General features: G+C 27.3%; 1 protein-coding gene across 1 annotated transcript; it reads left to right on the top strand.

Moving 5' to 3' along the window:
- The first annotated feature begins 5896 nt into the window (after positions 1-5896).
- Positions 5897-7684, top strand: LOC137828225 (LOB domain-containing protein 25). Its single transcript, XM_068634702.2, has one exon. The coding sequence runs from the start codon at positions 6972-6974 to the stop codon at positions 7485-7487; it is 516 nt and encodes a 171-aa protein (XP_068490803.1). The 5' UTR covers positions 5897-6971; the 3' UTR covers positions 7488-7684.
- Positions 7685-14922: the final 7238 nt, after the last annotated feature.

Here is a 14922-nt window from a genome sequence, read left to right as displayed (position 1 = left end):
GAGTACTTCTAAGATTAAATACTCGTTGCATTAAGAAGTTATTAAATGTGTAATTATATACTGGTCCATATCTTTTTTTTTCCTTTTTCCTTTTTTTGTGATTCTTGTATTTTTCTATTGTCGTAAAAAAGTGAAAATGTTGATATATTTATGAGAAAGTTTTTGAAAATGCTTTAAGAGTAATTTTTTTTTCTAAAGAAAATTATGTTAAAAGACCGAATCTAATAAAGTTTAGAGAACAGTGAGATATACAAATTACATGTTTATAGATCATTATTTATATTTAAAATACAGTATCGACCTGCGCAATCCCTTAATTACTAAAAGTTAAGTAATTCACAAATATTGTTTAGTAATATATATATATATATATATATATATATATTTTGTACAATTAAAATTAAGTTTAATATTTTTATATTTTTATAGCGTCACAAATGTTTATTCTTTCCATAAGTAAGTTCTAAATAATTTGTGCAATAACTATACACTCTTTATAAGTGGCGGGTGCTTTATAATATTATTGTTTTGAGAAATGTTTGGATTGCATTGGTAAGTGAGGTTCGGAGACATAGGAATCAACACATCTTTAAAGGTGGAGTGATTGATCATTCATAAATTTCTTCCATGACTCAATTGAAAGTTTGGTCCTTGGTAACTTCTAAAGTTCCCTCAACTTGCTTTTCCTTTTCAGATTGGTGTCTTGAGCTCATGGTTTGTATGTACTCAATTAAAAGTAAATGACTTTCTATAGGTTGGTCGGGCTTATGCTTTGTGTTTTGCGAGGGGTGTTCGTTTTAATTGTTGTTATGTGTGGCAGGTGTTCACGTTGGATCTTTGATGGGCTCAAGGATTGCTTGTTCTTGCATAGATGCTTGTTGTCGGCATGATTCGAGTGTGGCTCTTTCTACTTTTGTGGCTTGTATGTTAGTTTTTTCTATTTGAGCTCTGCGCTTTATTCTCAATTTTTGTTTGGTTTGAAGGTTGTGTTTGGTGTAGCTTTTGTTGTACGGAAGACAACTTGGTTTGCATTAGTTCTTAGTAGGTTGGCAAGCTTTTTGAGTTTCATTTCTCTTTGGGGAGAGACATTGTCTCTTTTGTTATGTATAAGGGTTGAACCACTCCTGACCCATATTTATTTTTTCTTGCTAATAAAAAAAAACTATACAATCTTTATATATAAAATATTGTACATAATCAAACAATAATATTTATAGTATACATTGAAATTAATTTTTTTTTATATAAATTTTAATATAGTGAGCAAATTAAATTGAACTAATTTTGACATTATCATAAATATAAAGAATTATTCTTTTATAAATCAAGAGAAGATTATTCACAATCAATTCTATCATACTTAAGTATATTATAAATAGGTACATATTCTCATCTTAAGATATATCAAGTTTTACATTATTTAACCCTAACTATGGAGATTTTGTAGGCTATTCGAGCTCTTTCCCAATGCACTCACCTTATCCTGGAGAATCTTGAAAGGAAAAATCCCAATAAGGATGACTTAATTAGAAGATGTGTTATCATATCCTCTACTATTTGCCCTATGTAGTCAGGTTGAGGAAATTGTCCATCATCTTTTTTCTAGAATGCAATGTAGCCTATCAAGTATGAACAATGTGTTTTAAGTGGGCGGGGGTCCAAATTGTTTTTCATAATAATCATATATACCACCTTCAATAGTTCTACTTGTTCCAGTTTAATTTTAGGAAGAATTGTGTTTGGAATGAAAGTCTGGGTAGCTATACAATAGATCATTTGGAGTCATAGGAATATAATTATTTTTAAAGAGGGTAAGGTAGATGCTGGAGAGATTTTCCACCTAGCACAGCTACAAGCATGGTCCTTAACAAAACGAAAAAAATTCAAATATAGCTTCTTATATTTAGATTGAGTTCTCTATCCTATGAACTATTTGACATCTTTGAAGTAACCTAGAGGTTTAGCAATGTTATTAGCTGCTATTTTTCCATAAATGCATTAATGGATAATTGCTTCTACACAAAAGGTGATGATTGTCATTCTTTCTCTGATATGCTTTCTTCTACTCCTGGTGTATTACGTATTCCATCTTTATGCTTTGTCTTCACGTTTCTGGTTGGGAAAGAAGGGTTATACTGCATATTCCTGAAAAGTTAAAGGTGTAGTGAGGAGGTTGTGCCTATGGTGATAGGGGCTGTAGTAGAGTGGGAGGAGACTAGTGAGGAAGTTATACCTATGGTACAGAGGTGTAGCTGGGAGAAACATCTTTTGTGGTTCAAACAGGATTTGGAGCAATATATTTCAATGCTTGTACCATTTCTTTAAAGGGGCTAATGGTTAATATAAAGTTGGTGTCGTGGGGGTGTTGTTGTTATTAGATATCTCTGTAAGAGAACGTTGCATGCTTTCTTGAAGAATTATGACCATTTTGTCTCTGTTGATATTGTAAATATTTTGGTTGGTCAGTTTTTTGTGTCAATCTTTCTGAAAAAACAATTCTAAGCTAGTGCAAGCTATAGTTTTTTTTTTTATATATAGGTTGTGGGAAGGTCCACGATATTATGGATTCTATTTTGGGGGGGCCTCATGTAACAATCCTCTGTCTTGGGGGGTTATGTGAGAGAGTTTTTTGTACAAGGGTTGGGGTATCCCTTAAATATCCACATTTATTCATTTTATTATTTGCAGATAACAAAAAATATGTACCGTAAAAAAACCTAAATTGTGTATTATCTCCATGGAGTAACCTTCATAAACATCTTTTATAGGTATGTAGTCATAAGTGACAATATAAAAAGATAAAAATGTTCTTAATCCCATAGAAAAATTAAGAGTGACCACAAATTATTTATGTACTTGTTGTTGTAATCAAGTTATTGATTAGAGGAATACTTCAAGAGTTATTAAGAAAAACTACACATAAATCAAAAGTTAAGGTTGAATTAGTATAAAACTTTTATGTTGATTTATTTCACTAGTCATTATCTATTAAATGATCCATTAATATTCATAATGAAAAAGTCTTACAACTCATATTCTATTGCTTGATTGTATCATCAAATTACATTTGTAAAATTTTTATTTTAGTCTTAAAAAGTATACAAGTTATATATCGATGAAAATTATTTTCTAAATTTAAACTAATATATGAATTGTTTAATCTACTAATAAAAATTCATGTTTATATTTTGTTCATGTATTGAAGTGATTTTATACGATGAATTTTTTTTATTGTTTGTCTTCAAATCTAAAACCTTATTCCTCTCACACATCCACCAATTTAAGATGTATTAATTTTACCTTCTAGTCAAGCAGGTATGTTTCTTTGTAAAGATACTCAAATGCTCAAGCTAATAAAAAAATATACATGAAATAAAATATGTGTAATAAATGAACAATAACACTTTGAAATCTTCATCTATTTATAACAATTTAATGAGTCTTTTACATAAATAGATTTAGGTTAACTATCCAATTTGTCTTAATATCTTATTAGTGTCTAGTTCAATGATAAAATATACATATTTAGTTAACCTAAATATTTAAACATCATATTTAAAAATATCTTAAAAATATCTAATATTCTTCATGACCTACATCAAATGTGATATTATTCTTCATGACCTACATCAATTAACCAGCCATCTTCATCAATCATAAGTCTATCTATTATAATATTATATATATATATATATATATATTTATAGCCTCATTTAATTGCTTATTCCAACTTTTCTTGTAACTACACTAATCTTTATTGAGATTTTGGTAAAATTACATAAATATTTTGGTATTTATCTTGTTTTAATTATTTAAAAAGCATTGCAAAATTATTTTTACCTTATGTTATAAAATCTGTATTTCTTCTTATGTTGCAATGTGTATTTCTATAAGAGAGGTTGCCGTAAGTGTTAAAAAAATGGAAGATTTGTAAATTCATAAAACCTTAATTAGGAGAGTAGTTATCGTAATTTATAATTTTGTTTATCAAACATATCCATACATAAAATATTTTGTTTTTGAATCTATAACAACTGTAAACATTAATCTTATTCCTTAAATACGTAATCAAGATTTTGATCTCGAAATCCTTATAAAAAAATATATGTTAAAAATGTCAAGTTAAATAGATATACCAGCACTAAAATTTACGTTATTTAAATAATTAATTATTTTTCACCATAATATTAATATAGAGTATCTGTTTATAATTTTTCAATAGGAATTTGACTAATTATTTATAATAAAAGATTCATTTTTTAATCATAAAAATTCGAACCTAAGACCTTAATAATAGAGTATGTTTAGACAATTTTTTTATTAAAATTTTAAGAGAGAAAAATTAGAAAAAAAAAGTTTCTCCAAATTGAAATTAACTTATGCAAAAATTAAAAATTAATATCTAAAAAAATCAGAAAAAAAGTCTACAAATTATTTATTAACTTTATCAAATTTTGTCTTCTTCTCCCTACATATATCTTAGTATAGTGTTATTTAAATAAATAAAAGTCTCGAAATTTATATTAAGAATCTGTTTATCCAAATCCCAAAGACAGTTGACAAAACAAGGAATTAGACTTTGTTTGCCACTGCCGACTTTTATCTGTTCATAATCACTTTTTAATAAATTTTTTTATCAATTCTTAATTATACTTTATTCTTCTTTTTATAACTTTAATCAAATCTAGAGAACCTAGATACCTGTTTAAAGTTACAGCAGAATTAACAGAAAATGCTTCAATACAAACATCAGAAACTTGTCAGTGCCATAGCTTTCATGTTATATTCATTGAATTTATAGATCATTCATTATAAAAGAAAAAAAAAAACTATTTAGATTATGATAATATATATATATGGAACAGTGCAATAAATCTCATTTTATTAAATTGATCAGTTAAAGCTATTTTTTTCTCATCAAATATTAGTTTAATGGTTGATTTTGTTATTTTTAGATAATAATTTGGTTGTATATATAAATATAGAGAATTGTTTTTCTTGACCGATTTTTAATAGTGTATATATCTGATTTTCTATATAAATTGGTTGTCTTGTAATTGGATTACCAATATATATTTCTCTTTCAAAATGAAAAATAAAATAAAATTGTGGTTAAATCATAATGGTTTCCTATTACTTACTTGCTTAGTGGTGTCACTGCCATAAAAAATAGATTAAGAACAAGTTTAGTTTCAACTTCTTCATTTTGTAAAGTGATGTTTGATAGAATCAATTGGTTAGTTATTTAAAAATGAAAACTAATTAAAAGTTACAAAATTATAAACAATTTTTAATTTATTAAATTAGAAACATTTAGTTTTTTTTTTCAGCGAAGAAGAAACATTTAGTAATATAAAGGGTTCATGCTATATATCACTTTTAAATAATTTTTTTATTTTATAAAAAATATTGAAATATTTATATATATATATATATATTTATATATATATATATATATATATATATATATATATATATAAAAGATTGTACTTTCAACATATATGTTGCTTTTAAATAATTTTTTTATTTTATAAAAAATATTGAAATATTTATATATATATATTTATATATATATATATATTTATATATAAAAGATTGTACTTTCAACATATATGTTGCCAATTTAAAATTTGTGCACTCTCAATCAACCACAAATTATGACTGATAAGGACTTTTCAAAATTTGAGATTAGAAAAAATAGAAAAAGGTATTTACTTTTAGATGTTAATGCATAAATTATTTGCTATGGTCATGTGGGAGTTGATTATATTGTAAGATATATAATTAATTAACATTGAATATTATTGAATAGTGTTTGACATTATTATAAAAGTTTTGTCATTCATTCTTTTTCACTTTGTTTCCTCATTTTGTTTCCTCATTTTGTTTTCTTTTTTCACTCTTTTTCACACTAAAATGCTCTTTGCCTCTTTATGCTCTCATGTTGTATTTTTGTTGTCTCACAATTAATTTGCGGGTTTCTCTCATCTTGTCTTGCAACTAACTAGGGTTCTTCCCTCAACTCTCACATCCAATAGTCACTTTCCAGAAAACTCTCTCTCTCTCTCTCACACACACTCAGAGTTAGGTGCCACACCTTTTCACACCCAAATATTAAAGATTTAACAGATCTTCAAAGACCAAGCCTGCACCCACATTTTAAGGTAAATAATCATATTATTGTTAATTTGTTCAAAGAAACCTAGCTAGTTTAGCTAGCTAGCTTCACCAGGTATATATATACTATCTTTCTTCATCCCAATTATATAATTATAACCTCTTTTCTTTTAGTTAGAAACTGTCTTATAAATTTGTGTTTTTGATCAGATTTTTTTTATTTTTGAGAAAAGGTATACACATATATATTCTGGGTGATTGGTGTATCATCCAATAGAAATAGATAAAAATTCAATATGTATAAAAAGCTACTTGGTTGGTGTACCTTTTTCTTGCCTTGTAGCCACTTGCAATTGAGCTACACACATACAAAAGGGTATACCTGCAGATTTAGAGAGATTTTACAGGGAAATAGACAGGTTATAAGGAATATGTAGAGAATATTGAACATGAAAGAAAATGATAAAACACAATTTATAAAATTTTCATACATATATCATACTTTATGTATATCTATCTTTGATTTATTTTTCATTTTAGTTTCTTTCCTCCTTCTGTCAAAAATGGAAAAAGAAGAAAACAAGGGTTCTGGTACTGAGAATCTGTAAATAGTGTAACACTCAATATCAAAGAAGACTTTGGCACAAAAAGTTAATAAAAAAAGTTCAAAAAGTGTAGCAACAACAAAGTGCTTTAACAAACAAGCAAAGTCTTCATAACCCTAAGTTTAATTAGACATGGAAGAGCTTAATGACATTATATGATCACTTAGAAGTTTACTATGTAGAGTTTTGTGATTGTTATTGATTGGTATATAGTGTCTTCTGGTTGTGAATTTGAGGTAAGTGAAGATCATGGCTTCTTCTAGCTACTCCAATTCTCCATGTGCAGCATGCAAGTTTTTGAGGAGGAAGTGCATGCCAGATTGCCTTTTCGCCCCATATTTCCCTCCAGAGGAGCCTCAGAAGTTTGTGAATGTGCACAAGATCTTTGGTGCAAGCAACGTGAGCAAGATCCTGAACGAGGTGCAACCCTATCAGAGAGAGGACACTGTGAACTCTCTGGCCTATGAAGCAGAAGCAAGGATCAAAGATCCTGTGTATGGTTGTGTTGGTGCTATTTCAGTGCTCCAAAGACAAGTTTTAAAGCTCCAGAAGGAACTTGATGCTACAAATGCTGATTTGATCCGCTACAACACTTGCAATGAAATGCGAAATAGTAGTAATCATCATGAAGGAAGAAGCAAGATGATTAGTAATGATGATGGTGGTGGTTCCTCACCTGGTTTAAGTTTCTATTATGCTTCTTCTTCTGCTAATTGGAACAATGGTCCTTCTGATGAAAATGGGTACCCCAAAGGAGATATATAAGAAGAGTGTGTACTTAATTCTCAACCCTCTATGCATCAATTATGATGATATAGTGTCACATATTAAATTTCAAGTTAGCCACTTAGGGTTTTATTATTGTAAAGTATTGAATGATGGGTCATATTATGTGTATATATATCTATATGAGGTCAAGTATATGTATATATTAATACAATATGGTTTATATGTTATTGTGAGATGACTATGTGTAAATATATTAAAATCATAAGTGTGTCTTTTGATTGTATTTAAAGGTTGTAAAAAAAAATCAAGTTTTATATAAATGAGTTTTTATTAAAAAAAATAATGTGTAAACAATTTTTTAAGAGCAATTAAACACATTACAAAACTAACTACTAAATTAATTAGTGTTTAAATTCGAAATTGTTGTCTCAAAATATAAAAGGACAAAAATAACAAAAATATCATGACTTTTTAGTGAGATGGTGTTGGTAAGATTGATTTTTTGTTTGGGTGAATGTTAATATAGGTGATGACAATCTTATTGTTTTTTTGGGTTATGCACATATATAACCAGCCTTTTGTAACAAGATTGGAGTATTCCTAAAGTGTTTTGTAATAAGGTTGGAGTATTCCTAAAATACTTCATATTTATTTATTCATTCTTTACTTTTTAGTGAGGTAGTGTTGGTAAGGTTGTATTTTTTTTAGAGGAAGATTAGGTGATGATGATTTTTTTTTTTAATATAATGCACACACATAACACGTGTTTGTAATAGGATTAAGGTATCCCAAAATAGTTCATATTTATTTATTATTATTTTTAGATAATAGAAAAAACTATAATTTTTTTCTTGTTTTCTCATTGCAAAAGACTTACTATACGTAGTTATCCACCATTATTATTATAATATATTTAAAAACCTTAAATGCAAATTGATATATGAAAAAGTGAAGCAAAACAAATCTAGATAAGATGAAATTGTTGTTTTGGTATAATATAATACCTTAAATAACAAACACTTTGCAAATGAAAAAAAAACTTGTGATGATTTTTCCCATTGGCATGGTTAGATATGTGTCCTTTAATTTTGACCACTAATTGATATTCCACTATTTTTTGTCTGAGAAAATTTATTTATATATAAAAGGGCCCCCACTCATTACAAGCCCTATATGGACAAGAGTTATTTAAGGTTGGGGTGTGTTAGCCAAATGGAATCTTATTACTTTTTATTTAATACTTTCATATATATATATATATAAATTTATTCTTTAGGTGAAGTTCTCAAAATGGCCTTATCTATCAACCTTTTCAAGCATGCACTGCAGTTTCCATGAACCTTACTTATAATTTTTTAATACCAAAATAAGAATAATAAATATTATAATAATATTATATATTAAAAATAAAAATGCATAAATTATGTAAGTTTTTTTAATTGTGCTATTCTTTTGAATGATGACGTGACTCTAAATCTTAACTATTTTTATATGATTGTATATATGTCCAGATTATTCTTTTTATTCTTATATAAGATAAAGTTATTTTATATATCGCAATCTATAGTCCTTTGTAAATTATTATATTAAATTTAATTTCTTTGTCGAATTGTTTTTAAAAAGAATATATTGTAGATATTTGTAGAACAATTTCAAACCGAAATAAACTTACTGTCTCTTAGGATATTTTTTCTTATTTTCAATGAATAAATAAATATGAGATATTTTAGGGATGTCTCAACCCTATTACATAACACGTGTTATTAAGAAACGAACTTTAAATTTAATTCAATCTTACACTATTGACTTATAAAATAAAGTTCCTAATATCTAATAGTTAACATGAAGTCTCAACACAAGTAATGCATATGCGTAATCCAAGAAATAACTAAGGTCATCAACACTGTTTTATCTGCAATGAACTAATTACATTAAATAAAATGGAACAATTAAGGAATGCTTCAACCCATATACACAAAAGAGGCTAGATGCCTCAAAGTCATAACTCATTACAACCCAACAACATATCATCTCAAAAATCTATATACATGCTATGTAATATGTGAATGAAATGACTTAAACATAAAAACCTAACTAAAAACTCAAAACATCACATAATGATGCAACAACTAACAAAAAAGTTCAAAACTATAAGATGTAATACTAATTATATCATAGTATTGATGTGATCTATATTTATTTATTATATCATAGTGTTAATGATAAGGCAGTCCAAAAACTATATGTATGTATGTATATTGATGGTAAGTATTAAGAAGTGGACTTTAAACCTAACTCAACCCCTTAAACCTAACTCAACCCCCATAAAACCGGCTCATAGGGTTGAGGTTTGCACCCACTTATATACAATGAAAAGCTCTAATCTCTAGTCGATGTGGGATCTCTAACACACACCTCTCACGCCGAGATTGCCAACTCGTGCGTGGGACTATATATTTTGGGTGGTCTGATAGCGGCCCGATAGCAAGTGACACGATAAACCCAACACAAACACTCGCTAGGATAGGCTCGAAATGGCTCTGATACCATATTAAGAAGTGGACTTTAAGCCTAACTCAACCCCATAAAACCAGCTCATGAGATTGAGGTTTGCACTCACTTATATACAATGAAATGCTCTAATCTCTAGTCGATGTGGGATCTCCAGCAGGAAGAAGTGAAAGTGTTGTTGTGTTGACTTTCCTTATACATTTTAAGTTGGTTTTTGGTTTTGGCAAAGAAAAGAATGATAATAAATATTTTGAGGAAGATATGATGTTTGGGGCAAAAGAAATATTTGCATGTCTTCCCTTCTTTTCAACATTATGATTATGAGAATCAAGTGTGGCACAGATGCCTAGGGATATAGGATCTAGGAAGAGGATTGTTGTGTTGTTGTTCACGCATGTGATCACAATTGGGTCATTCAAGTTTTAAGCCAGTGGGACAAGGAAACGTGCATGTTGCTGCCATACAGGGAACTTTTTTCCACATCTTCCTCCTCCCACTCTCTTCATATTAACCACTTTAACTTCTTAATATGGATTTTGGTATAAAACTACTGTGTTATTTTATAATATTTTAAATTAATAGATAAATAATTTATTATTAAAAAATCATTAAATAAAAATCAATTTTATAAAAAAAAATATTAGTTGTTATATTGATTAAATTAGATACTATTTTAAAGACTAAAAAAATTATGTTCTTACAAGAAGGTTTTATTAAACTCGGGTCTTAATCTTATAACTCAATATATGACTCTTACAATGAAAATGCTTTAATGGTTGTTCTATAAAATTAAAATTATCTTTTGATATTTGAAGTTAAAAGTATGAGAAGAAGCTTAAATATAAATATTTATTAGTATTAAATTAAAACTTTGATGGCTAGTTAAATACTAATCTATAAATTAGTTTATAAATTTTATTAATAATAGAAATTATTTTAGATATGTATCATATAATGATACACATCAAATACGACTCATTAACGAGATAGTCTCTTACAAACACTAAAAATAATATATCAATATATTAACCATACTCAAACAGATAACTTATTTGATCGTCGCAGAGTCTTTTGCATGTGCACCCCGATCGAAAACTAAGAAACAAATACAAGAAAGGAAGAAAAGAAAACACGACCGAGAGAAAAGTATCAACTGTTCAGCCGGTAGCAGGTACTATCCATGCTTTATACAAATATTATTATCAAATGTATCATATTATCTTATTATTATTATTATTCATGTGATAGATATATTATTATTTTTTAAAATGAAAAAAATTAATAATAATGTGAGAATTTGAATGTTTAATGTTGAGGTCTTTAATTTTACACATTATCAATATAAAAAATTTATTATCACTTAGTAAAAGATTAACGTAAATATAATTTTTGAAAATATGATTACTAAAAATCATTATATATTATTACTTGTAATTAAATAATAATATAAATTATTTCAAATACATAAAACTATTCATTAATGTTCACTAAACTGTTGGAATTATATATACACATTACCAATTTTAAAAATTACAATTTTTTTGGTAAAAAAAATTAAACCTTTTATCACATAAATTAAACGAGGGTGTTATTTTTTCACTATAATTGATTATTAGATTCTTCACACCTTGTTGGACAAAAACATTACTTTCATATTGAAGAAATAATATAAAAGGTTATTTTATTTTATTTTTCGTAAAAAAACCATAGATTACATTATGTTCCTATCTTTGGTAAATTTTTAATTTCTTAATTATTAATGTGTGGTATTTATTTGTTAAACAATGAAAGAAAAAACGAAATTCATTAATTTATAATTTACAAAAAATAATTTGTCCAAGTTATCATATTTAAGTTTTTTAAAAATTGATCAATTTTATTTGTATATAAGGTAATTTTAATTTATGAAAATACTTATATAATTTTTTCTCATATTTTTTTTATGGAAAAAGTTAGTTTTCAACCAAATAATTTTTAATTTTCAATATTTTTTTGACCAAATTTACTTATCCTAGCTGGCTTTGAGCTAATTTATCCTTTTTTATTGTTGGGCTGTCACTCTTTGTACTGAAAGTTTGTCCAATTGAATCTGACTTTGACCTAAAAAGTGGGTGATTGTGTTCTAAGTCTTTTGGTTCTTGTTTAATATTTGGTAATTTAGTTTTTTGTCCATTGGTGTTAAAGCTAATTAGCTAGATTTTGAGTTTCAAAGAGAAAGATTTGGGGAGAGGTTAGGGTTAGGGTTAGGGTTAGGAAGGTAGAGAATATAGAATAGGAGAAGATGTTGGGAAGAGATGAAAAGATACCAAACATATGGTCCTAATGTTCATCATTGTTTTCAAGAAAAAACAAAGTTGGTCTCTCAATTAATTAGTTGGTAAATGGATGTTCTTTTTTATTGTTGTAAATTTTTTATCATGAAAATTATATACATAACTATTATTACACTATTTTATTTTATTTTATAAAATTGTAAAATAAAATTTACTTTTCATTTATATGTTATAACTTGATCATATTTTTAATTAATATAAAATATTTAATATTAAAAAAAGACAAAATACAACAAATAAAATAAATAAGAAGGACAAAATACAACAAATCTCATTAATTATTAATTTTCATTTTTTTAACCAAACAAACAAAATTAATTTTCTTATTTCGCCATCTATTTTCTCCTAAGACAAATTAGAAAATGATTTTTATTTTTTTAACGTCTTCAATTAATTTCTATGATTGATGGATGAGACATTAGACATGCAAAAAATCAAAGCAAAAAAATGGTAGGCACATGTCATGAGAACAAAACTCTTCCATCAACATGCATCATTGGGATATAGGTCACTAGCTCATATATAGCTATAACCTATTTTGTAATTTTTATTTTATTTTTTTATAAAAGTTTTCAGCACAACTATGCAACTTCACATAAGGTAGATCGAACCTATTTTGTAAAATTAAGGTCTAAACCTAATTTATTATTATTTTTTACCTTTTTTATATTTAGGATTATTATTTTAAAGTTGTTTCCCAACTATTTGCCTATTAAAAACTTGTTTCATATATAAATATATTAGCATGTTAAATATTGGATAGATCACCATTTTAAAAATGTCACTAAAACTTCATCAAGTCACTAACATGTTTACTCATTAATTAGTGAAAAATTAAGCTAATTTACTTTATACTAAAATTAAAATAAAACTAATTTTAAAAGCTAAAATTCAGTCTAAATTGAAAATTAAATTTTAAAAACTAAAATTAATTGTAATGTTTAATTTTTTTAAAACTTACAACCAAACACGATGATGAACACAATTTTGGAGATTTTGACTGATTAAATAAAGATCCAATAATATATACTAGTATTTTTATTATGTTATTTTAATGAGTTAACTAGTTGCAATTATTCTTATACGACTAAAAAAAGTCAACAAACTTATCATATAGTGTGGATTGTGATGAGATGAAAATATAATTTTGTTTACATAAAAATATAAATTTCAATGTTTTCAATTTTCTTGAAGATAAAAAAAATATTTTAACCAAAAAATTTGGAAAACAAAACTATTTTAAAACCCATTTTTCATCACAACCATTTAATAATTCAAAATAATATTAAATATTAAATCAAATTATTGAATTAAAATATAATTTTTTTTTGTCAAATATATCAAGAGATTCTAAGTTTGAAATATTCAACATGTTCTCCATACTAATGGTGTAGATCTAAAAACGGTTAATATTCACTTCTTTTAAGGGTAGTAGGTCTTGAGTGTCAAGACATGTAACTCTAAGGTTGAGTCGCAAATCACATTCGTGAAAATAATTTCACCAAAGTAAATGTATTTTATCGAAAAATAAGATTCAAATTATCACATACTTAAGTTAACCACCACATCAGTCAAAATCTAATTAGTCTGTTTAAGACATATCCAATGTTAGAGTTGACGATACACAACCCCCAATATTGATGCTAAAGGACAAAGAGACTAAAACATCTAAATGCTTTGAGTTTTTGTGGAATATGACTCACCTTTTCCGTTTTCTTGGCATAATTGAAGGAGCATATCCAAAGAAATCAAAGGGAGGTTACTTACCGTTCACAATTAATTGTAATCAAAGGGAGGTTACTTACCGTTCACAATTAATTGTTATCAAAAGAAGGTTACTTACCATTCTCAATTAATTGTTGTCTCCTAGAACCACTATATATAGTGGCTTCCTTCAAGCAATGTAATACAACAACAAAACAACAACATACACTTGCTTCCTCTCTCCTTTCATATATTCTCTATTTCTTCTCTTGGGTGTTAAGTATTTAACCCATATAGAGAGAATTTTTTTTGGGGCTATTTATCTATTAGCCTGAGAGGAATTCATTGTACTCCCAGTACCATTATAGTGGTCGTTTTGGCTCTCTCACTGGTGGTTTTTTAACTCTATTTAAAGGGGTTTTTTACCTAAAAATTATGGTATCATTCTCATTTTTCCTTGTTACTTCAATTTCTCATAATCTTTGGTTGAAATTATCACGCTTCCACACACGATATCCCTACAAATTGGCATCAGAGCTTTTCGATAATTCAACCAGGATTTGTTGTTCAATAATGTCGAAATTCGATATTGAGAAATTTGATGGTAAAATCAGCTTTGCTATTTTGAAAGTCCAGATGCTAGCTGTTCTCACCCAAAATGGTTTAAAGAAAGTTCTGGAAGGTAAAACGATGAGGCCAACCACTATGACGGAGGAGTAGTGGGAGATGGATGAAAAGGCATTGTCTGCAATCCAATTATGCTTGTCCCGTGAGGTGTTGCGTGAGTTCATAAACGAGAAAACTGCAGCAGAAATATGGAGTAAATTGGAGTCTCTATACATGACCAAAAGTCTTGCAAACAAACTCCGGTTAAAGGAGCAACTCTTTACTGATGGAAAAATGCCTTCATCCTTGGAGGTTTG

Source organism: Phaseolus vulgaris, chromosome 7 (assembly GCF_051622355.1).
Source record: "Phaseolus vulgaris cultivar YP4 chromosome 7, ASM5162235v1, whole genome shotgun sequence".
In the NCBI taxonomy this organism is placed as follows: domain Eukaryota; kingdom Viridiplantae; phylum Streptophyta; class Magnoliopsida; order Fabales; family Fabaceae; genus Phaseolus; species Phaseolus vulgaris.
Note: the sequence above shows the minus strand (reverse complement) of the source record. Positions and strands in the feature narration are given on the sequence as shown.

Coding starts and splice junctions, on each gene's coding strand:
- LOC137828225 (XM_068634702.2), top strand. CDS start 6,972: ATGGCTTCTTCTAGCTACTCCAATTCTCCATGTGCAGCATGCAAGTTT.